Source organism: Penaeus chinensis, chromosome 25 (genome assembly GCF_019202785.1).
Source record: "Penaeus chinensis breed Huanghai No. 1 chromosome 25, ASM1920278v2, whole genome shotgun sequence".
Lineage (NCBI taxonomy): Eukaryota > Metazoa > Arthropoda > Malacostraca > Decapoda > Penaeidae > Penaeus > Penaeus chinensis.
Genome location: NC_061843.1, coordinates 14703846 through 14729307, shown reverse-complemented (window position 1 = coordinate 14729307; position 25462 = coordinate 14703846). Strand labels below are relative to the sequence as shown.

Sequence of the window (25462 nt, the reverse complement as noted above, 5' to 3'; positions counted from 1 at the left end):
GGGATAAAGGAGGGAATGTGGGTGGGGGGATGGGAAAAGGAGGGAAGGATGGATGGAAGGGTAGGAATAAGGGAGGAATGGGAGGATGAAGAATGAGGGAAGGAAAGGGGTTGAGAGAGAATATGAGGGAGGGAAGATGTCTAAATTTGTTGCTGTAGGCATTGTGTAGAAGGATTGAGAGAGAGAGGGAGGGAGGTGGGGTGGATGGGTGGGAGGGATGAAGGGAGAGAGGGAAGGAAGGGAGGAAGGAAGCAAGGATGGATAAGAAATAGATAGGTCTTGCTGAAAATTTCAGAAATTGTGCACCTTTGATTATATTCTGTAAAAAATCATTAATAGCTTTTATTTTGTTTAGATAAGATATTGATTAAGTTAGATGAACTAAAATCACAATCACTTTAGCAGCAAGTTTGTAGAGTAATACTTTTTTCAGGTTGAAGGACATAAAGGAGTCCACACTACAGTTGTGTGTCCATACTATATTAGCACTGGAATGTTTGATGGAGTTAAATCAAGGTATGTATTGAATAAATTCTTCATCAGTATCTGTATTATAATTGGTTCACTGGCTATGAAATCTGAAAAAGCTAATATTACAGTTTTTATTTAAAACCTACACGTTAAAGGAAATAGCTTTTGAATGGTTCCTACCTTATAACAAATTTATTTTTTAAACTTTATGGTCTCTGTATTAAGGTTTCCCTTTGGTTGTTTTTGCCAAACATTCAATTTTTCGGGGGAGGTATTTCTTCAGGATTATATCAATGCAAATGATTAATCAATATTTAATTATTTTTTAACTGACTAATTAATTTCCGTCTCTTGCAGTTTTATCCCAATTTTACAGCCGGAGTATGTGGCCTCTGAGATAATAGATGGCATCTTGCTAAACCGCTACACTGTCATCCTGCCTTCCCTCTGCAGATTCATGATTCTTCTGAAATAGTATGTGGCTTGTTTTTTAACATTCTTTTTAGATGTCTTTTATTTTTTTCAATTGTATTTTCTTAGTCTGGGGAAAGGTTTTATAAATATTTCAAATTTCATTATTTATATTGTGATTATTAGATATTCTCAGGCTGTAAAGTACCATTGATTTGCTGTACATATATATATATATATATATATATATATATATATATATATATATATATATATATGTTTGAAGAACTACTTGGCGCCATGTTGACATCCTGTAGTTGACTAGGTCTTATACTACTATTGTATCAAGGTTTGATTTATACAGTGATTTGTGTGTGTGTGTGTGTGTGTGTGTGTGTGTGTGTGTGTGTGTGTGTGTGTGTGTGTGTGTGTGTGTGTGTGTGTGTGTGTGTTTCTGTTCATTGAGGGTCTAAGAGGATTTCTAGGTTTGATGTGTTTTTTTTTTCACATTCATATCCTAGAGTAATAGTAAATCACTAGATTTAAACAGCACTGTATTGATATTAAGTCTTGCATATAAGGAAATACAGTATTTCTCAGTAATTATGAAGTAAAAAGGAATAATTCTGTGATAAAAAAAATCCTAAAAAATTTAAAGCACAATATATTATCAAATAGATGACTAAAACTGCCTTTACTTAAGTGTCTTTGACAATGTAATAGAGTATATAAAATGATTTCTGTCTTAATGTTGATATTGATGTTCATTGGATGACCATCATTTGGATCAAATTTAGATATATGTGAGGACTAGCTTTGAACTCACTGACTTAATTGAGAAAATAATGTATCTGGTTTACAATTAATTGCATTATATCTCTTTTTATTAAAAACTTGTTGGACATAATCAGCTTCACATTTTAAACTACATTCTGATGATATAATCCCAATTGTTAAAAGAAAAGGTGTAATTTAAATTCTTAAATAATACCTTTTATGACCCTGTTTGAAGGTGATATAATGACAGGGCCATTTTCTTGCATTCTTTAGGATTTATAGCTTTAAAATTAGAGGAGAAACAATTGAATCAATGTTTGCAACATCATTTCCACCACCTAACTTTTATTCTTTTAGACGGTGCTATCCCTAAAGTAGGGAAGTATTGTATTTGAGTCCCAGAGGACAAAATATAAGAAATTGTATAATATTATGTGTTATTGACTTCTTTATCTTTTGTTAAAGGGTAAGTGGAACCTACTGGGGTGATGGCTTTGCATGCTGGCCTTTTGTCATTTGGAATTGTGCCTTTTTTAAATAATTTAAACAGTTTTGTAAATGCATATTTCATACATAGCTGATTTTTGCTTTAAACTCATAAATGAATATTTAATAGGGTAATGAAGTCAACTTGAATGATAGATCTAATAACATTCTAAGAAATCATTAGAATATTTATCCTTATGTTAGTGTGTGTGTGTATTACATATATATGTATATATATGTATATATATATATATATATATATATATATATATATATATATATACATATATATATATATATATATATATATATATATATATGTATACATATATATGTATATATATATATATATATATATATATGTATATATATATATGTGTGTATATATATGTATATATATATATATATATATATATATACATATACAATATATGTAATTATTATATATATTTATATCTATCTATCTATATTTGTGTGTGTGTGTGTGTGTGTGTGTGTGTGTGTGTGTGTGTGTGTGTGTGTGTGTGTGTGTGTGTATGTGTATGTATATGTATATACATATACATATATACATTTATATATATGTAGATATTTTTTCTTCATCTAGCATTAGCAATCTTGAAGCCTTAACATTCTAGAAGCATGGCACTAACCAGGGTGACTAGGGAGCACAGCTTCAAAAGAATGTGGTTGCAGACTTGCCTTATCTTTCCAGCATCCTGCCCCAGAAGGCCCTTGTGCTTCTGGGCAGAGTCACAGGAATTAGCTCTTCCATGGATGAATTTATGGGACACAGGAAAAGCAACTAAAGTAACCCCCTCACAGGTGTCAAGGTTCGTAGTGGGTAATGCTTGGAGGTGGCAGTTAGTGGTGGCTGGCAGAAGGGAGAGTGTATGGTGGTGGTAGCAATTTGGTGCTGGTTGGTGGAAGGGATAGTTGATGTTGATGAAGTGATGATGGGTGGTTAGTGATGACTGGTGGGAGAAAGATGTTGGTGATTGTAGTTGTGGTGGAAGGAGTGAAATAAGAAATTATTATATTTTGTACTTTTCAAAATCTGCATGTTAGCAGTAAGGATCACACTTAATCTCTCTCCCATTTTTTTTTTCACTTCTCTCTTTCCCTATTTATCTCTGTGTCTTCTCTTTCTCTCTCACTCCTTTCCTCTTTTATTTAGACCAGTGGTTCTCAGCCTATGGTGTTGCAACACACATGTGTCATGATTACCTTCTATGGATGTTGCACAATATGTTACAGACTCTTATTTCTTGCCTGTGAAGTTAATGTCTATGTAGTTTGAAACATTTGGAAATTGTAGAAAGTTAATCTAGCCTAAAGTTTTTTTTTTTATATACTAATTTATAGAAGTTTGTACATTATCAAGGGAATATCTATAATGCATTCTTTATTTGTCTATTAATGGAAGAAGAGTTGGTATACTGCTGAAGTCCAGGATGTATTTTTAGTGTGTTGCCAGATTGTAAAGGTTGAGAATCATTGATTTACACATAGAAATGATAAAATTACATTTTGCAACTTTTTGGCTCTTAACCCTTTTACCCTGATGTAGTCTTCATGATAGGAAACCAGATCAATGGATAAAAAAAGGGCTCTTCCTGGACCTGTGATGCTTCTCATCTTATGGGCATATCAAAAGTAAGCATAGAAAATAGGAACAAAGAGAGGAGTTTATTCATGTTCTCTCTGGGTAAATGGTGTTTCCCAGCTTCTGGGCTAGGCTTGGTGTGAGAGGTAGTCAGTATAAAGCCAAGACTGCAGTGGAGAAGCACAGCAGGTCTAGGAGGAACATGTATTTTTTTGCACCATGTATGGGTTATGTGATCTAGTATACCTGATTATCTGGCTGGTAACTTAAATTAATTAGGAGATTTACTCTCATACTTTGCCGCATTCTTATGTGAAATATGAGCAAAGCCATGCATCTAGCCTATGGTCTTGTACCTGTAAATTCATGAATGAGGCTCATTATGGCAAGGGGTTTATTACTATCTGCTGAAACTCAAGAGCCTTTTAAGTAAATACTTTTTTCCTTATTTATAAGGCATGGCAGTTTAACATTTATAGTATTGTCTATGAATTAATGCATAACTAGACACTGTCTTATTTAAAAAATAAGAATGAATAATTCCAGAGGGCAACATATGTAATTATTTTTTTTAATATTACATCACATGAATGTTACATGTTGGATATGCCTGTTAACAACATATCATGTCTGGTGAAATGTGGAAATATTCATTTTCACATATACATATTTCCAACACTGGGCACAATGAATATATATATATTTATATATATATAAATATATATATAAACATATATACATATACATATATATAATATTATATATATATGTGTGTGTGTGTGTGTGTGTGTGTGTGTGTGTGTGTGTGTGTGTGTGTGTGTGTGTGTGTGTGTGTGTGTGTGTGTGTGTTTGTGTATGTATGTATGTATGTGTGTATATATATATATATATGTGTGTGTGTGTGTGTATGTGTGTGTGTGTGTGTGTGTGTGTGTTTGTGTTTGTGTGTGTGTGTGGGGGGGTGCGTGTGTGTGTGTGTGTGTGTGTGTGTGTGTGTGTGTGTGTGTGTGTGTGTGTGTGTGTGTGTGTGTGTGTGTGTGTGTGTGTGTGTGTGTATTTTATATATATATATGTGTATGTATATATGTGTGTGCGTGTGTGGTGTGCGCGTGTGTGTGCGTGTATATACATATATATATATATATATATATATATATATATATATATTATATATATGTATGTATGTATTTATATGTACATATATATGTATATGTATTTATATATATGTATATACAGAAGTATATATATATATATGTATATATAGAAGTATATATATGTATATATATAAATTTATGTGTATGTATGTATGTATATACTTTTAAATGTATGTGTATTAATGTATGTATATATGTATATTATAAATGTATGTGTGTGTGTATATGTATATGCATATGTGTATATGTATGTATATTAAAGAAGGGTGTGTGTGTGTGTGTGTGTGTGTGTGTGTGTGTGTGTGTGTGTGTGTGTGTGTGTGTGTGTGTGTGTGTGTGTGTGTGTGTGTGTGTGTGTGTACACACATATAAATATATATATATAAATATATATATATATATATATATATATATATTTATATATATATATATATAAATATATATATATATATATATTTATATATATATATACATACACACACACATATATGTATATATATGTATATATAAATGTATGTATATATATTATATATATACACATATACATGCATATATTTATATATACATATATATACTTATACATATATATATACACACACATATACATATATATGTATATACATACACATATATGTATATGTGTGTATATAAACACATGTATATACATATACATATATGAATATATATATATATATGTGTGTATATATAAATTTATATATATACATTTTTATATATATATATTTATATATATATATATATATATATATATATATATATATATATATATATGCATATATGTATGTATAAATATATATAAAGTTTAGTTTTTCCTTGACAGTTTTCTGTAAAACAAATAATCATACTGCTTTGCTTCCTCTGCTTACACTAAATAGTCTGTTTTCACTGGATGGCTCTCTATGCAAGTATAATTTGCCTATGATCAGCTTTATTTGAAATTGTAAAGTGCTTGTGGTTGGCTTCCTATACAAGTATAATTTGCCTGTGGTTTTATTGTGAAATAACATTGTAAATCTTTCTACACTGTTTAGAGCTGTTAACATAAACTAACCTTGAAATCTGTCCCAGCCTTGTATCAGAAATGAGATAATGGGCAATTATAGAAGTTGACCTTTAACGTTTTCTACTCACAGCAAATAAAGACTAAAAGTCAGAAAACCAACAACCCTAATCCCATAATGAAAATTTATTGATGTTTCCACAGCATCCTTCCATTTAAGGGGGCTTATCAAATCTACAAGGCATGCGGAGGACACATTTCCATGGAGGGCTTCCAGGGTCGTAGCAAGGACTCACAGCAGCAGCTCAAGATGACCAATGGTCCAGAGAAGCAGAAGCCGCAAGGAACCCCAGAGGTGTAAAAGTGTAGCATTTTGATGACATTTTTTTTAGTTCAACATTTCCCTGTAAGCTGGTAGTAATGATATGTATAGATTTGTCTTTTTAACTTTTGAAAACAAAATGAATAAATTAATGAAGAGAAAGTAATATAAGCTGCATCAGCTCTTATACAGATCACCTCTAACATGTTTATAATGTCCAGGCTTGGGTGTTTTGGCAGACTCTTTGGAAAAAAAAAATCATGCCTCAATTTTTAAAATTTAAAGATAACCTTTGATAAAAATTGAAGAGCCTAAAAAAAAAAAAAAAAAAAAAAAAAAAATCCCCTACTTCTTTTTCTCCTCCTCCTCCCTCCTATTGAAAGGACTGTTTTTTGCTCAGCTCAAGTCCAGTGAAGTGGGTGAGATAATAATGTTTCCTTTTTCTGAGGTATGATGTAAACACTGAATATTTTCCATTTTGAATCTGGTGTCTGATTAGGTGTTTGTTATCAAACTTAGATTTTAATGATTGCCATGCAAGAAGTCTCATAATGCTATTTCACAAATATAAGTGGTGATTCTTTTCATGGAGTAATTATGGTGTACTCCTCTTCTTTTTATATTAACCAAAATGAGCATGCAGCTACTAGATATCACTAAATATAAAAATCAAGTGCAGGGTATATCCTTACTTGATGTAATATACAAAATCAAATTGTTATCAAATTTAGAAAATCATAAATTTCAGGAATTGTTTTTTTAAATCTTGTAATATAGATTAATAATCTAGTTCGTGGCTATTAAGTTTAGAAAATCATAAATTTCAGGAATTAATCTTTTTAATCTTGTAATATAGATTTATATTACATCTGTTGTTTTCAAATATGAAAAGGTTTTTTTTGCCATAAGTTTAGTTATCTGAAAAAATATATTGAAAATGCATTTCGTGAAAAGTGTTATATTTTTTTGTCATCCATATGTTTCTATATCACATTTAAGGAACTGGAAAATAATACTACAAATAATAGCAATATTAGTGATCATGATGAGAGTAAGAGTAATCTTTATTTGAAATTAAAAACAACAAAGAACAGACAAATGTATAGAACAAAGAAAGTAAAAAAATAAAGAAAAATAATATACAAAGAAAAGAGAGCCATACTCAAAAAGATGCTTTTACAAAGCATTTTATTTAGCAAAGTACAGTAGAAAAAAAGAATGAAACCAGCAAATGTCAAATCAATGGAATATTAATCTTTATCAGTTTAAATGGTAGTTACCTCTTGCTATAAATGAACCATATATATAAGCAGCAATTTTCTATGGTGCTAATTCTACCACCTCAGTGTACTACTTTATGATACATATAGTTTATTAGAAATACTCCATATTGAAGTGCAGTATAAGAATAACAAAGGGCTTTAGATGTCAGACAGTATTTTTTATTGAAGGAAATAAAATTAAATTGTCTACTTAAAGTATTTCTCCTCAGGTCTCCTTGTTCCTTTCCTTATATCATTCATATCAGTAAAATTGTGTGCATGAGCATTGTGTTACCTACATGTACCAGTGTATTCAAATTTTCTGTTGCACAAAATGAAACAGTATTTGATAGTGCTGTAAATTATATGGCCCTTGCTAGAAATATGGCACAAATCTAATGTCACTTTAATATCTGAGGTGTTACTTTGTGCATTTCAAATTAATTTGATCTAGATAAATGTAAAACAAGTAAAACCATTTGACATAGGAACATTCAGAACTGCATCCAACATAAAGTATATGCTCAGTGTAAAAGTGCCCAAATACAAAGGAATTCCAATCTAGCAATTAAATGAACAAAAACCCAATACCTTTTCTATCATCAAATAATAACAGTATTTGAATTTGTACAAAAAATGACTTTGACTCTTAAAATCTGCAGGACTGTCACTAAAGCATGCTTTATGTCAGGTAATGTTTTCATTTTTTTAATGTTTTTATTACTACAGGAAAAAATCATAAAGCCAATAATAATTGTAAATCTGTAATATGATCTAAAATGTGGTTATAATCTAGTTTGATGATAGGTTGACCTCACTAAAGATATCACCAAGAGTAACAACAACAGTAAAATTTATATATATATATATATATATATATATATATATATATATATATATATATATATATATATACATACATACATATATACATATATACATATACATATTAAATGTGGCATTAACTTTGAAGATAATAGTTAAGTCTTTCACTTTCAATGTTGATTTTGTTCAAATATTTACTTTTAAAGACTTCTTGATAACAATTTTTTAGGTAAAACAGGGAAATGAAGTTGCATTTTGAGATAATCAGTATGTGTGTATTTACTGTTTATTATTGCTATTATTGTAGTTATTATATCCTTCATTCAAATCAAAGGAAAGACTATTAATATAGATATCTAGTAAAATGAATGATTGTTATGCAAAATGTGTTTAATGTTAGTTTGTAAAGAAAATATTTTTGGGTAATTTATTTACTCAGTAGTCAATATGTCTTATCTGTAATGGAGATAATTTCACATCAGTGATATTCTCTCTGCCATTTTATACGTTATCTCACTATCTCTTTATTTCTCTCATAAGTGTGTTTTTACTGAACTGTACTGTACATTATTCTATATATGATTTGTAGCAAAATATCAAGATACAATATTTTTGCCTTTGTACAATATTTGTCTCTATAGTGTGTAGCTTTTACCAAAATGTATGTTTCAGCATATCAAGCACAATTTTTAAAATATTACAGGACTGTGCTGTAAGAGTTATGTGTGCAAAATAAAAAATATATATATATTTAAATTCATTTTTGATATTTCAATTTTAATAAAACATTTCTCTGACCGCTTCCATTCCTCAGTCAAGAAGGTTACCCCTGTTGATGAGCGCATTCTGCATGTGAGAATGAAGCACACTTTGGGCTTCATATCTCTAGTGGCAGTTTATGCTCCTACTGAGGGAAGTGGGCTCGAAGAGAAAGAGATTTTCTACACCAAACTTGACTCATTAGTGGATCAATATCCCCAGGGGGACACCCTCTTGGTCTTGGGGGACTTCAGTGCGGTCACTGGCACTGACAGGGAAGGATACAAGCTATGCATCGGTTCCTAGGTACTAGGAACATCAATAGCTCATACCTCTTAGACTTCACAAGATCTAGGAGGCTGAGGATTGTGGGCTCGTGGTACCAGAGACGATATATACACAACTGGACTTGGTACTCTAATACTGGCATTGTAGCTTCTAGTGGATACTCACTGGAGGATCCTTCATAACTTTTTAGGAGTGCTGAGTTCTTTAAGCGGGAAACTCTGTCAGCTGCCGAGGAGTGCCTTGGGGTTCAACCTCGGCGAAGGAGGTGTGATGTTTCAGACGAAACACTGAACACTATAGAGATGAATCGTGCTGCCAGACTGGATGGGAACCATGTCTTGCACAGGGAGTTGTCTCGCTCTGCTAGGGCCTCTTTGAGAATGGACCAAGAGAGTTATGTAAGGGGCACTGTGGAAGAGTTGGAAGGTCATTTTGCCCAAAATGACCTTCAACCCACTTTCCAAGCCCTGAGGGAACTCCAGTAAAAGTTCATCTCTCAAATGGGCTTGGTGAGGGCAGAGGATGGTCACATTGTGTCTGAGCCAGGTGAGTATAGGGCCCGCTGGGCCATGATCTGTGGTTTGCATGCAGTCCTGTCTGCTGTTTGGAAGACTGATACCATTCCTCCTGACTGGAAAAGGGGCTTGGTCATCCCTATCTGGAAAGGGAAAGGGGACCAAAGGGACTGTAGCAACTACAGAGGTATTACATTGCTTAGCGTACCAGTAAAGGTCCTCGCTCATCTGCTTTTGGCACGAGTGCACGACCACCTTTTACAAGCAGAGAGACCTGAGCAGTCTGGTTTTACACCCAAGAAGTCAACTGTAGACTGTGTCTTAGCACTTCGTGTCCTTGTGGAACGCCAACTTGAGTTTCAACAAGGTATGCTTGCAGCTTGTGTTGATCTCAAGAAGGCTTTTGACTCAGTGCACCGGGAGAGTCTCTGGAGCCTACTGGGTCTCCATGGGATCCCCCTGGGATTATTGGTTTGCTGTCAGGCCTATATACAGATACCGAGAGTGCTGTCAAGTGTGGGGAGGGCATCTCTGCCTTTTTTCCGGTGTTTCTTGGGGTGAGACAGGGATGTTAACTTATTGGATGTCAATGTTCAGTCTGTGTATGCCTGTGGCGAGAACATTGAGGTCTTGGATAGCTTCACTTATCTTGGTAGTGTAGTGCAGAGCGATGGAGGTTCAGACCGGGAAGTCACATGGACTGGCCTACGGCGTTATGGACTCAATCAATAGGAGTATTTGGCACTGTCGGTATTTGACTAGGAGAACTAAGATCAGGCTCTTACTCTATGGGTGTGAGACCTGGACACTGAACAGTGCTCTGAAGGCCCGTCTTGACTCCTTTGGTACTAAGTGTCTTCGCAGAATCATGGGGTATACCTTTGTTCAATCAGACGATACTCAATGAGACCTATTACCAGTCTGATACGAGAGCGCTAACTTCAGCTCTATGGGCATGTGGCTCGTTTTTCTGAGGAAGATCTGGCTCATCTCCGAAAGGGCTGACCCAGGCTGGAGAAGACCAAGGGGAAGGCCACAGAACTCTTGACTGAAGCAAATCGATCAGAACTGCCAAGATGTGCTGGGGGGGGGGGGGGAGAGGAATGCTGCATGGAAGCTTGCTTGGAGGGACCCCAGGAGATGGAGGCAAAGGTTGGGCGCGGCAAAGCGCAGCCATGCGTATGCCCCCTTATGATGATGATGATTTCTTGGTAGGAAAGTCTCTCTCCCCTCCTCTCCTTACTCTCTCTTCCCCTCCCCACATAGGAACAAAGCTGCCCCAGGTACGGTTGCAGGAAGTTTCTGTACCCTCGTCTGGTAGATGACTTGACTATCTCTACCAGACGAATAGTCAAGTCAGTATGGCACATAAGCACTGTCAGTTTCACACCCTGTCCTATTTTTTGCAACTATAGTGCATTACCCAATGTACACAGTTAGGGTGTTTACATGTAGCATAGTATCCCACAGCCAAGGAAGCATTTGAACATGTAAAGCATGATGCAGTTGTGATGTCTACAAATCTACTACTTATCCCTACTCATCTCCTTCCCCCCTCTCTCCTTCCTCACTCTTCCCTCTCTCTTGCATTATATATATATATATATATATATATATATATATATATATATATATATGTATATATATATATATATATATATATATATATATATATATATATATATTCACATATACATAAACCTACATATACATATACATATATATATGTGTGTGTGTATGTGCATGTATATATGTGTATATATATATATATATATATATATATATATATATATATATATATACATACATATATATATATATGTATTTATCTATGTGTGTGTGTGTGTGTGTGTGTGTGTGTGTGTGTGTGTGTGTGTGTGTGTGTGTGTGTGTGTGTGTGTGTGTGTGTGTGTGTGTGTGTGTGTGTGTACTCTGTTATATATATATATATATATATATATATATATATATATATATAAATATATATATATATATGCATGAAAAACAGTTATACATGTTTTATGATGCTGGCTACTGCACAAGGCTCACCATTATAACATGCCATACACAGTAAAATGCCCATGCTAGGTAGAACAACAATCACTGTTGTTTGTGTAATACTCAGCTTTAACTTCCCATTTGTCTGGCACTGAAGACATGGAAAACAGGTATAACTGGATTTCATATATATATATATATATATATATATATATATATATATATATATATATATATATATATATATATCTGTTTGAATGCCTTCTTTTCATTCCCCCCAATCCTATAAACATTATTGCCATGTGGGGGCTTAGGAGATAGAGACTGGGACCCAATGCTAGGGATCACCCTTGCCTTGGGCTCCAGCCCTTGACTCAACTAATCTTGCACAGTCTTTTCCCCTTCCCCTTTTCCTTCCCTTCTCTTCTCTAACCCCTTCAACTATCCACATACTAAGATATGAGAGACATATTGAAAGAATAAAGGGCTGGCTCTGTGCCTGGCCTGGGGAAGCCATAGACATGGTGTTCCCCTGTTTAGTTGTTTAGCCCTTGCCCCTCAAGGGGATTCCGAGGGGTGGACTATTTCTCTCCCCACTATATCCTAGGTTTAACCATGGTCAGTAATAAGTAGGGGCATTAAGGCTTACACCTTTATCAAATAGCCCCGCTGATTTCAATTTTGGTTCCCCAATCTTAGGCTCTCCTTTGACTGCGACTCTGAACACTGGTACTACTACCCCCTCCTCAATACATACTGTCACATCAGCCTAGTTCATATCATTCATCTAGGTCAAAATTCAGTCTCAAAGAAACTTTAATCTCTCCCAACATGCACTACTTCATCTCTTCCATCCCACAACTTTCTTCATCAACTACCCCATCCTCCTTTATTACTACTCTGCAACCTTATTGTCCACCACTACACAGTACTACCTCTCTCAACACTACTCCCTCTTCCACATGCCCTCGTCTTCCTACCACCTGCCCCTCTACAAATATCTTGAATACTCTGTTTAGCCCAGCCAAATGGGATCAATTTTTCGCATCCCCCCCCACAGACCCTTACTGTGATAACATTCTCCTCTTCCAGCAATACCTCCAAAAACAGGTGGGAAAGTTTCCTTCTGTAGCTGCCCCAATCATTCCTAACTTGTCACAGTTACATCCAAATCCCAAGCTATAACATTATCAACCCAAACTCACTTCACTGGCAAACCCATTCCCGCCCAACCTCAGCCCACCCTCTATACTTGCACTGGAACTGTAACTATCTCCCCAACAAACTGCCCTGTCTACGCCATCCCTTCTAGAAGCCATCGTAGGTCCCCACCAACATTGCCAAAATTGCTTTCTGTGGACATGAACTCCTCTTTAATGTTTACATTGGCAGAGAGTCCCTCCCTGTCCGACCATATCAACCTCCCCTTGTCAATGTCAGAATTGTTGCTGTCTAGGCCATCCTGCCAAACATTGCCTTTCCATAACTCAATGCCCTCTCTTTGCTAACCTGGTCATAATCGATAAAACTGCTCTGCACAGTCATGCACATGTGCCAGTTGTGGTGGCTTCCATAATGTATTTAATAGGGCTGCAAGTTTGAATCTTAAGTGGCAAGTCTCAGATTCAAACTTGGCCTCACTTTATGCGAAGCCAGACAAGAAGTATATGGACAAGGTATCTCTCTCACTCCCTACTCCAATAATTGTTCTGCCTCTCCCCTTTTATCTCAAAATGTTTCTTTTTCTCACCCCAATTCTACCCCCTACCTCTCCCAGCTAAATAATTTTGCCATTCTAAAAGCAGACAACCTAAATTCCACCACTATTTTAGACACTCCAATCACTACTTCCCCGGTACCTACCCCTCATCCTCCACCCCCAACTTATCACACAAGACAAGCTAAACGCTCCATCCCATCTTCTACCCCATCCTCTCCATCAACCATTAACCACCCCTCAAACCTCTGTCCCCTCTTCTCCCCCCCGCCCGAATAAGAAAACCTTTGTTTCTCAGACCTCCCCAACCAACTCCACTGCAGAAACTCCTGAAGACATTCAAAACCATGTAGTGATGAACCAAGATAACATGCCTACATCTCATCCATCTTCAAATCTTTCTACTCCCATTCCTTCTACACTAAGAAACTGCCGACATCCATCCTCTTCCTATTCATCTTCCCCCTACACCCCTTTCTCCCACTCCCTCCCAACATTCCCTCTGTATCACCCCCTCTTCCTTCCCTATTATTCCTCCTACTTCCCCTGGATGTGACTCTTTGTCACAGCAACTCCCTCCTGAATTTCTCCCTGAAACTGTGATCAAATTTCCCTTAAGCCCCTCTCCTTTACTAATCCCTACCTTTCCGTACGGACATCCTTGCAAAATGTCACACATCTTCCGTGTAGCACATTTAATCATGAATTAACCCCCCTCTTTACCCATTTCACTATTACACCTTTCTATAGTGATATATTACCTTTGATGTCTAGCTCATATATTTTGCTTTTGTAACCCATAACCATTAAACTTTTCACTGTAGCAACCTTTAACCAGTCACGCCCATGCTACAATTGTAAATTACCGATTTTCATGCCTACAATTGTGGGTGGGTGCTTCATGCTCGGGATGATGTGAAGCGATGGTGTGGTAGCCTAGTTAGCGTTGAGTGCTTGCATGCCTTCCCGCTTTCAGCTGCCACCGCTGGCTAGCCTGGTGCGAAAAAGGGAGCAGCTATGCATAAGACTCCCCTGCCAGCTCATAGCCTCTCCATCATCAAGACTTCTACAGTGCCTCCTCGTGGTCACCCATGGAAACTAGGTACCTTGCGGTCCTAGGCTGAACTGTGGAGACTCTTGGAGCACCAGGAGGCCCTAAAGGTACGGAGCTATGGCCCACCGGCGTGTGGATACGCCCTGGCTTCGTACTAACTCCTGTCCCCCGCGCCCCCTGGGGTTAATGGGCGGCTGTGGGGAGGCAGGCCTTGCCAGTCGGCTCCCCCGAGATAACCACTGGTAACGACTAATATAGTTGTTGACGCTGGGGGGAGGGCTAAAGTCCCTCCTACCCAGCAAGTACGGCGGGCTGTGGGTCCCTCTGGGTTGGCGACCGCTGGGACTCGGGTGGGGAGGGGGGGGTTACCCCCAATCCCAGCTGGCCTGCAGCCAGCCAACCTCCTCTATATGGGGCGGCGTCGGTAGGGGTGGCAGAGGTGGCGCCCACCCGGAGTGACTGCCCGAGGTTAGACCTCAGGCGGACTGTCAGGGTGGGGGCTTGGAACATCCGTTCCCTGCGACAGGACGATCGGTTACCACTACTATCGAGGGAATTGAAACAGCTGAGAGTTGAGGTGGCTGCTCTCTCGGAGGTGAGAAGACCTGACAGCGGCACGATTAGTGTGGGTGGCTACACCTACTACTGGTCGGGCCGCAGCGATGGCCACCATCTCCAGGGAGTAGCCATAGCCATCTCCAGCAGACTTCAACCCTTGGTAGTTGGGGTCACTCCAGTCGATGAGCGTATCATGGTATTGAGACTGAAGCTTTCATTTGGCTTCATGTCTCTTGTTGCTGTATACGCTCCTACGGATGTATATAAACTTGAGGTGAAAGAGATGTTTTACGCCATACTTGCATCTGTGGCAGACAGATATTCGTATTGTTCTGGGCGACTTCAATGCGGTATCCGGCTGTGATCGAGCTGGCTACGAGATGTCTGTCGGTCCTCATGGCTCAGGAGATGAGGCTGGCAGCGATAATAGCCTCCTTTTCCGTGACTTTGCTAGGTCCCAGAAATTGAGGATTTCTGGCTCCTGGTATCAGCGTTCTGACCCGCATCGCTGGACTTGGTACAGCGATACAGGTAGAGTGACCAAGGAGATCGACCACACCCTCGTTAGGACTCGATGGAGTATCCTCCAGAACTGCAGGGTATATCGAAGCGCTAAGTTCTGTGGAGCTGATCATAGAATAGTAGTGGCTACTCTCCGGGTCCACTTTAGAACCCCCCGTCGCCCAAATGAACACCCTAGGGTGTTTCATTTGGACAGATTGAGGGAGGACGAGTGTACCCGGGGGTTTGCCGAGGCTATCTCTGGTCGTCTCACAGCACTCGAGGGCCAGACAGACCCTGTTCTTATGTGGGATACCTTCAAGCGTTAAACGCTTGATGCAGCTCAGGAATCCATTGGTTAACGCCCAAGAACAAGACAGAACTCCATCTCGCAGGAGACACTGGAAGCCACAGATGCTTGTCGTGCGGCTCGACTGTCAGGGGATCGCACCTTGCACCGCTCTCTGGTGAGCAGGACTAGGTCACTGTTGAGAAGGGATAAGGAACAGTTTATCAGTAGTCTTGCAGAGGAGGTCGAAAGCCATTTCCTTGTAAATGACCTTCGTCCTGCCTACCAAGCTCTGAGAAAGCTGAACTCCAAGCCCCCCTCACAGACGACTGCAGTCCGCTCAGCAAGTGGCCAGATAATCTCAGATCCTGATGGGGTGCGTGTGCGTTGGGCTGAGTATTTTGAGAAGTTGTATAAGGTTGATCCACCAACAGTTAACATGAATGCGGGTAATGTTGAGACTCCTCTGCCAGATCCACCCATCAGCGAGGATCCACCCTCCCTGACCCAAATCAGGGGGGCGATCTCCAAGCTGAAGAGTGGTAAAGCAGCAGGTGTCTGTGGCATCCCAGCCGAATTGTTAAAGGCTGGTGGAGAACCTATGGCAAGGGGCTTGCATGCAGTCCTGTCTGCCATCTGGCAGACTGGTACTTTTCCCCCTGACCTGCTGAGGGGTGTGGTCATCCCTCTCTGGAAGGGGAAAGGGGATCGGTGGGACTGCAGCAATCACCGAGGCATTACACTACTCAGTGTACCAGGCAAGGTACTCGCACACATCTTACTGAGACGTATCAGGGACCACCTGTTGAGGCACCAAAGACCGGAGCAATCTGGTTTCACTCCTGGTAAGTCCACAATAGACCGCATCCTGGCGCTTCGAATCATTATAGAGCGCCGTTGTGAGTTCGGACGTGGGCTGCTCGCAGCCTACATCGATCTCAAAAAGGCGTTTGACACGGTGCATCGCGAATCTCTCTGGGAGATCCTGAGACTAAGAGGAATTCTAATAAGGATTATTGGACTAATAGCAAACCTGTATACAGGCACTGAAAGTGCTGTAAAATGTGGTGGGGGCCTGTCGAGCTTCTTCCCTGTTAGTTCAGGTGTGAGGCAAGGCTGTGTTCTTGCACCAACACTTTTCAACACTTGCATGGATTGGATACTGGGTAGAGCTACTGTCCAAAGTCACTGTGGAGCAACTCTGGGCAATATCAAGGTTACAGACCTTGACTTTGCCGATGATGTTGCTGTACTCTCTGAATCTCTGGAAACCCTTGTGGCGGCTCTTGATGCATTTAGCAATGAAGCGAAGCCCCTGGGGCTAAAGGTCTCCTGGACCAAGACCAAGATCCAGGATTTTGGGGGCCTGCTAGGAAACCCTGTACAGTCGATACGTGCTTGCGGGGAAAACATCGAAGTCACAAAGAGCTTTATATACCTCGGTAGTGCATTTCACGACTCTGGGCTGTCAGACCAAGAAGTCAGTAGACGGATTGGCCTGGCAGCAGGGGTCATGAAATCTCTCGACAAGAGTATTTGGAGATGTCGGTACCTGTGCAGAAGGACCAAGTTACGTGTTTTCAAGGTCCTGATACTGCCCGTTTTACTCTATGGTAGTGAAACTTGGAAACTATCTTGTGCTCTGGAATCTCGTCTTGATGCCTTTTGTAACAGATCCTTGCGCCGGATCATGGGGTACAGTTGGCGGGACCATGTGTCCAACCAACGGCTGCACCGTGAGACCGGTACAGGACCTGTTACTTGCACAATCCGTGATCGCCAACTCAGGCTATATGGCCACTTGGCTCGACTCCCACAGGATGATCCTGCCCATCAGGTTGTTTCTGTCTGAGACAACCCTGGGTGGAGGAGACCTGTGGGACGACCGAGAAGGTCGTGGCTTGGGCAGATCGATCAAATCTGTCGTGAGGAACTAGAGATGGGCCGGGCCCCTGCCTGGCGGCTCGCCATGAGGGATCCTCGTAGGTGGAAGCGGAGGGTGGATGCGGCTATGCGCCCCTGCCGGCGTTAGCTCCAAAATGATGATGATGATTCCTACAATTATAAATCAGGGATTCGTGCGTTTGCCCTTGCGGTGTTAAGGGGATATTTGCTGTCATTTAACGATCACCTTGTATGTATGAAGCTACTAAAAACTAAGCACGAGTACAGGTAAGTTATAAAAACCGACGGATGAAAAGCGAGGAAGAGAAAGGAAATATCAATTCACGACATAAGAATTCTAAGTAAAAGAAAAAAAAATGAGAAGACGCGCCCATACTATCGGGCTTTTTTTTTTTTTTTTTTTTTTTGTGTGTGTGTGTGTGTGTGTGTGTGTGTGTGTGTGTGTGTGTGTGTGTGTGTGTGTGTGTGTGTGTGTGTGTTGGTGTGTGTGTGTGTGTTTTGATATTAATCCTCTTCGTTTCACTTGCACAGCCTTCCACCAATCACACATGTCGAAAACTATTGTTTAAATATTCTGTTTACTACTAGTTTAGTGTTGCCACAAGGTGGGTTACCCTACCTGAGGAGGCACAAACAGTCCCAGTTCATACCAACTCGTAATTTTCTTTCCTCCACGTAGATATTTCAAAATACTTCAAATTTGGCCTCCCTTTCCCCTACATTCAATATATATCTCCCTTGTGAAGGAGGAGGGAAAGGACAAAGGAGGGGGGGTAAAAAGGAGAAGAAATAGAAGCAGAATAAAGAGGAGGAGAAAAGGAAAGCGAAGGACAAGAAGACTACTTCATTCTGTCTCAAGTCACAGTAACATTAGTTTTATTCCAGTATGTATTAATTTGCTATTATCAGCCACTTTTATGTTTGATGAGTACGTTTCTGGCTGCCATTTGTTTAACGCAGTGACAGACGAATTTCCCGAAAATAAACCCAGGAGTCAGCTGTTTTCCTCAGCAGTAGCATAACTATGGGCGTGATGGGGATGCGTACTCCTCCCAACAAGAATTTTGTGCTTGTCGCTACTGTATCTCCCAAAATGTATACATGTATTGTACCTATGTAGTTATTTGCTACTATGAATATGTCACCACTGATTTCATCTTTCGGCACCCTTAAAATCTCAGAAGAAGTTCGATAGGCCCCCACTGGTATAGGCTTACTATTAGACCTCGGCCCATCTCTAACTCCTCGCTACAGGACTGGTCATCCACAGGGAAACGAGCTAGGTGTAGCCGACAGTTGGACACATGGTCCTGCCAACTGTACCCCATGATCTGGACTTGTTATAACAGGCATCAAAACGAGACTCCAAGGCACTAGATAGGTTTCCCTTCCAAAGAGCAAAACTGTCAGTATCAAGGCCTTAAAGACACGTGATTTGGTCCTTCTGCAGAGGTCTCAAGTCTGACATCTCCAAATGCTCTTGTTGATCGAGTTCATGGTTCCTGCTGCATGTAAAGCTCTCTGACTTCAGTTTCCTCGCCAGAAGCATGGATTGACTGAACAGGTTCCCCTAACAGGCTCCGAAAATCCTGGATCTTAGCCTTGTTCCAGGAGACCTCTAGACCCAAGGGCTTTGCCTTATTGCTATATGTATCAAGAGCTGCCACCAGTGATTCCATAGACTCAGATAGGATGGCAACATCATCAGCAAAGTCACGGATTCATTTCAGAAGGATGTGGGTGAAAACCTTGCTTGGTATACTAAGCAGGGTGATGCCATGGTAGTTGCTATAATCCCAATGATCCCCTTTCCCATTCTAGAGAGGGTTGACCACACCCATCAGCAGGGGGAATGGAACATACAGTCAAAACCGTATGCAAGCTCCGTGCCATAGGTTCACCCCCAATAATTAGCAGTTCAGCAGGGATATCACAAATGCCTGCAGCTTTCCTACCATTCAGCTTGGAAATTGCCGTCTGAACCTCAGCTAGGGTAGGAGGTTAGGAGGGTAGGTGGTATTGTGATACCACTTTCGTCTACACTAACTGCTGGAGACTCTACCTGGTACAGTTGCTCAAAATGATCTGTCCATCCACTGAGCGGATTACAGTCATCTGTGAGGAGGACTTTGAGAAATGGCCTTCAACCTCCTCAGCAAGGATTCTGATGAACTATTCCTTGTCCCTTCTTAACAGTGTCCAAGCCCTGTGCACCAAGGAATGGCGCAAGTCCTGATTGCCATTCAAGCCGAGCCAAGTGACACTTCTGTGGCTTCCAGTGTCTTCAGTGAGTTGAAATTCTGCCTTGCATTCGAGTGTTTTGCACAGAGCTACTGAGTTTGCTAGGTTTTTGAGTTCTTTGAACTGATCAGAGACTGCCGTGGCGAACCTTCGGGCACACTCCTCTCTCAGTCTGTCAAAATTAAACAAGTGGTGACTGGAGGGACAAGGAATTTGGAAGTGGACCTGTAAGGTAGCCACAACCAGCCTATGGTCAGTACCACAGAACTCGGCACTCCGGTAAACCTTGCAGTAACGAAAGATCCTCCAGCGAGTGCTGACAAGAATGTGGTCCATCTCCTTGGCCACAGTACCCATATCGCTATACCATGTCCAGCGATGCAGGTTGGAACAGTGATACCAGGAGCCAGAAATCCTCAATCTCTGGGACCTAGCAAAGCCCCGGAGGAGGAGACTGTTCTCACTGCTGGGATCAGCTCCTGAGCCATGAGGACTGACAGACATCTCATAGCCAGCTCGATCACAGCCAGATACTGCATTAAAGTCACCAAAACAATGTGAATGTCTCGCCTAGGACATTTGTCTGCTATAGATGTGAGTTTGACACAGAAAGCCTCTTTCTCATCAAGTTTGCAAACATCAGTAGTAAGTGTAACCACCCATACCGATCATACCGCTCACCTCCGAGAGGCCAGCACCTCAACTCCAACCGCTTCAGTTCCCTCGATAGCAGGGGTAACCACACATCCTGTCGCAAGGACTGGATATTCCAAGGCCTTACCCGGATAGCTCGCCTAGGGTTAAGCCTCAGGCAGTCGCTCCGGATGGAGGTCACTTTGGTCTCCCCCGCCGATGCTACCTCATATAAAGGGGTTCCCATGGGCTTTGCAACAAATAACTCTCGCTCCCATCCTGCGCCCCAACCTGCGCCCCAACATGTGCCCTCCCAACGGTAAAACACAAAGATAATAGTTCAGTCGCAGATTGGAAGCATCACAGTCGTTCTCCTTGGAAGCGCTAGGAACCTAACCACAAGCACTCTTTCCTAAAACCCTAGTTATGACACCTACAATAATCTAAACATATAAGGAATGCAAGCCAGTCAATACACTGTCAGTACGCCGTAGCTACCGAACTCCATACCCACATTGAGGGGGAGGGGCTAAGGGAGCCTCTGAATGAAAGAAAGAAAGATGCTCTTTTAGTCAAAATCAAAGAAAGGAAATTATTCATTTAGTCAAAGTGTTTTAATGTACTGCCGAAGGGTTAAACTTTGCTGTCCATGTAGGAGTCCCATTTACACATGAGTTGGCTCTTGCCATGGCTCTTGCTTTTAATGTACTCACATAATAATGTTGCACCTTCTAAACCGGAAAGCACATCACAGATATTTTTACAAAGGAATACCATCACACCCCGACCACCACTGAACATGCTATTTCAACACAAAAACTCAACATAACATTCTTAGAATACCATATACACTACCATGTCTTCTGACACTATACATTGCAAACATTACACGCAAATGTACAAAATGCCTCAATCCAGTTAGGGTTCTCACATTCAACGTATCAATGATATACAGTGCAAATCCAAAACTTGAATTAACAACCACACAAAACAGAGAAAGTAACATTTACACCCAAGAACACTTCAAGCACACTTAAAGCAGAAACAATTTATGAAAGAGACAAACAGATTACACTTATGCCACTACACATGTCTATATATCCAAAAGCATCACGTTCCTTATTACAGATACCACAAAATTATTACGCAAACGTACTGCAAGCAATATATATATATATATATATATATATATATATATATATATATATATATATATATATACATATATACATATATGTGTGTGTGTGGTAATTTTACACAATACCTTCGCATAAACGATCGCGGCGACGGATTCCTCTCACTCTCTACTATCCAAATATGTCGAAATGTTGCCCCCGATAGCAGGGGAAGGCATGAGAGGTACCAGGGAAATTGCGTAAAAAATGTGTAATATGCATAGAATCAGTCACTATATTGCAGGGGCCTCTGCCCCCTGCGACCCCCCAACCCCCACCCATGAAAACAAAGAATCCTCCATTTACTCAGGGCAAGGGAGAACTTCGGACAGACACGGCGTCAGGTGCCCCCGCTCGTTGGCCGTTCGTTCGCCCTCTGCGACCCCCCAGAGAGGGGGGGCTCTCTGGGGGTCGCAGGGGCCATCGGTCAATAAAGTGACTGATTCTGTATATATTATTCATATTTTACCCCGCAATTACCATATTATTTGTCATGCACTCCCCTGCTATCAGAGCATAATTCCTACATATATTGTACAGTGCATACATGTATGTGTACTAGAGGGTGATATGAATCCATCGATGCCAAAATCGTCGCGATAGGTTATGCGAAAGCATTGTGTAAAAGTATCATATGTATGTATGTATGTATGTATGTATATATATATATATATATATATATATATATATGTTTATATATATGTGTGTGTGTGTGTGTGTGTGTGTGTGTGTGTGTGTGTGTCCGTGTATATATATATATGTGTTTGTGTGTGTGTGTGTGTGTGTGTGTGTGTGTGTGTGTGTGTGTGTGTGTGTGTGTGTGTGTGTGTGTGTGGGCGTGTGCGTCACCGCCCAGAGATAATATTACTATTAAGTTAATAGTTTATTCCAGATATACCAAAAATATTATAATCTGATGTACTGGTTAGTCTATGATCTGCTCCTGCAGGCAGGCTCCTACAGTAGCTGTCCTGAAGGAGGATTTTGATCCATCAACCAGCTCTCACTCCACCTTAGGGCGAGACCCCCTCCCTCTTCAGCACTGGTTGAGTCTCACGCACTGAGCTGAACCAGGCCGAGCACACACAGGTAGAACCAATACGGCCTCAGACATGCCTGAGAATGAGCACTTGGGCATCTGATGCTGAACAGGAAAGCATTCTACTCCACAAACGATACAGATGTTATTGATTCAGAGTAGCGCCATGCCATCATGAGTATCATTCACGCGATTGCGTGAGTGACAATCTCCTGCTCCATGACAGCCAATCCGCCACACTGCAGAGATGGTTTCGAATCTTCCGCCGTTGAGATCCAACTAGCCTGGGCCCCCTCAAACTGTACAGTGTGTGCAAAAGACTAGGATGTAGGAGCTTAGATATCAGCTAGGCCTGCACTACTATAGCACAGGATCTTGCAATTAAAATTATCACTACCCCATCTTGTCTCCCTACAGGAGAGCAGATGCGACAGGCTAACACATGGCGGAGATGCTTGATTCATGTCCTGAGATCACTCCTCTGCAGCCATGAGACAAGGCATATCACAGGAAGGGTCCTAGATCTCACCTACGCCACTGCGGCTCTGGTGGAGAGAATCATATGTTCTGTCGTCGAGACTATAACAAACGACCACTATGGTACTGTCACCACTCTCTTGGATGCTCGTCCGGACCCCTTGTCACAAGATAAACCTCGGTGGAAAGTAGATGAGGCTAACTGGCAAGCCTTTCATGATGCCTTGACCTAATGCTTCAGATTCTTCTCTCCCCGCATTGCTGATATAATGCAAGGGAAGGACAAGAGCCCATGCAGCTTGGCACCAGTTGTCGCAAGAGAAAGAAGTTGAAGCATTGAATTAATATACAGGACTACTAGAGACCACACATACGCACACATATATGTGTGTGTGTGTGTGTGTGTGTGTGTGTGTGTGTGTGTGTGTGTGTGTGTGTGTGTGTGTGTGTGTGTGTGTGTGTGTGTATGTATGTATGTATATATATATATATATATATATATATGTGTGTGTGTGTGTGTGTGTGTGTGTGTGTGTGTGTGTGTGTGTGTGTGTGTGTGTGTGTGTGTGTGTGTGTGTGTGTGTTGTTTTGTTGCTCCATTTTAGGGGAAAAGGTGAATAAAATACGGAGCTCTGCTGAGCTACACGAGTATATTCTGGAGGAGTGTACAACACTAATGTTTACATAAGGGTTACGTAAGCATGTAATATATGTAGAGGGATACGTTACTAATATTATAATATAGGGTAAATATATGACATCCCTCTTTTTCAAAAACAAAAAACAGTGGGTTAGATTCTTATCACAATTGAAATATAGTATTTGGTAGTTAGTTACAAAGATATGTGAGAATCTGCAGTGTATCAAAAATAGAGTTTAACATTCTATGAGCTGCTAGAGTTGGGTAACTGAGATTGCACCTGAGAATGCCTTGTGTTCACAGACATGTAAAATAAGATTTAGCACCTTTGTCAGTAATTCTCAAAACAATTGGGTAGGAACATAGCACTTTGTTTTCAGTAAATTTAAAAAAGAATCAGGTAAGAACATAGAGAATCATATTAGTATACTGACCATTACTATAGCACTTTCCCTAACACTATTGAACACTACACATAAACACTGGGGAAACTGAAACATATTATAAGTTCAGTCTATTAGGCTTTTTGATAGTACGGCCACATCTTGTTCTTGTGCCATCGCAAGTTGATTCTTGTTCTTGAGGCACTACTTCAGGAGCCTTGCTCACATGATCTTGGTCCATGTTCTGCCACAGTAAATTTGCATCTCTTTGCTTGAGTTTCACATCTATTCAAGAACTCATCACTAGATTCAATTTCTCTCAGGATGTATTTGCGTAGGCGAAGTCTGTCAACATATTTGTTAGTCTTTGGTTTTACCTGGGTCTGAAGAACATCCCAAACTTTGTCAGGGTCTTTCATATCTGCTTCAGTCAGATTGCTTGCCTCTATCATTTCCTCTCCAGAATTGCCTGCATACAGAATGATGCGGTTTGCCTGCTCCTCTCTTGGTATCTTTTTAACCTTGAAGTATCTTATACCACCATGTTTTATATGTTGTTTGTTTTTTTCTTATTGTCTGGTACTGACAGACACATTTTTTGCCAGTGGTTCATTTTGCCACATGTATTGCACCTAGCACCATATGCTGGGCAGGATTGTGGGGGGTATTTATTGTGTGCTCGCCCACATTGAGTGATGTAGTGGAGGCGCCGCAAAAGACACCCCATCTCTCTCTCTCTCTCTCACACACACACACATATACATATACTCTCTTTCCTTCTCTCTCTCTTTGTAAAGGCTATTAAGACGCCTTATACAATTGGTTTACAGGAGTAGTAAAATGGGACGGTTGGCTTAACCTCTTTTATTGAGAAGCATAAGCAACACAGATATAGATCACAGCTACAAGTCTTGGTAAGGCTTAGTGCTGGGCGCACGCTCAGCCCAGGGGGGGGGGG

The 25462-nt window shown here is 40.3% G+C and overlaps 1 protein-coding gene across 2 annotated transcripts in view; it reads left to right on the top strand.

Moving 5' to 3' along the window:
- Positions 1-9092, top strand: part of LOC125038549 (epidermal retinol dehydrogenase 2-like) — a 29512-nt gene extending 20420 nt beyond the window's left edge. Inside the window, exons 6-9 of one of the 2 annotated variants that reach the window (XM_047632067.1) lie at positions 434-516; positions 829-945; positions 2861-2978; positions 6128-6264. In XM_047632067.1, coding sequence (XP_047488023.1) covers positions 434-516; positions 829-945; positions 2861-2954 — 294 coding nt within the window. In that variant the 3' untranslated portion in view covers positions 2955-2978; positions 6128-6264. Of the gene's footprint in view, positions 1-433; positions 517-828; positions 946-2860; positions 2979-6127 lie in introns of both variants that reach the window. The other variant, XM_047632066.1, reaches the window with a different exon arrangement.
- The last annotated feature ends 16370 nt before the right edge of the window (positions 9093-25462 follow it).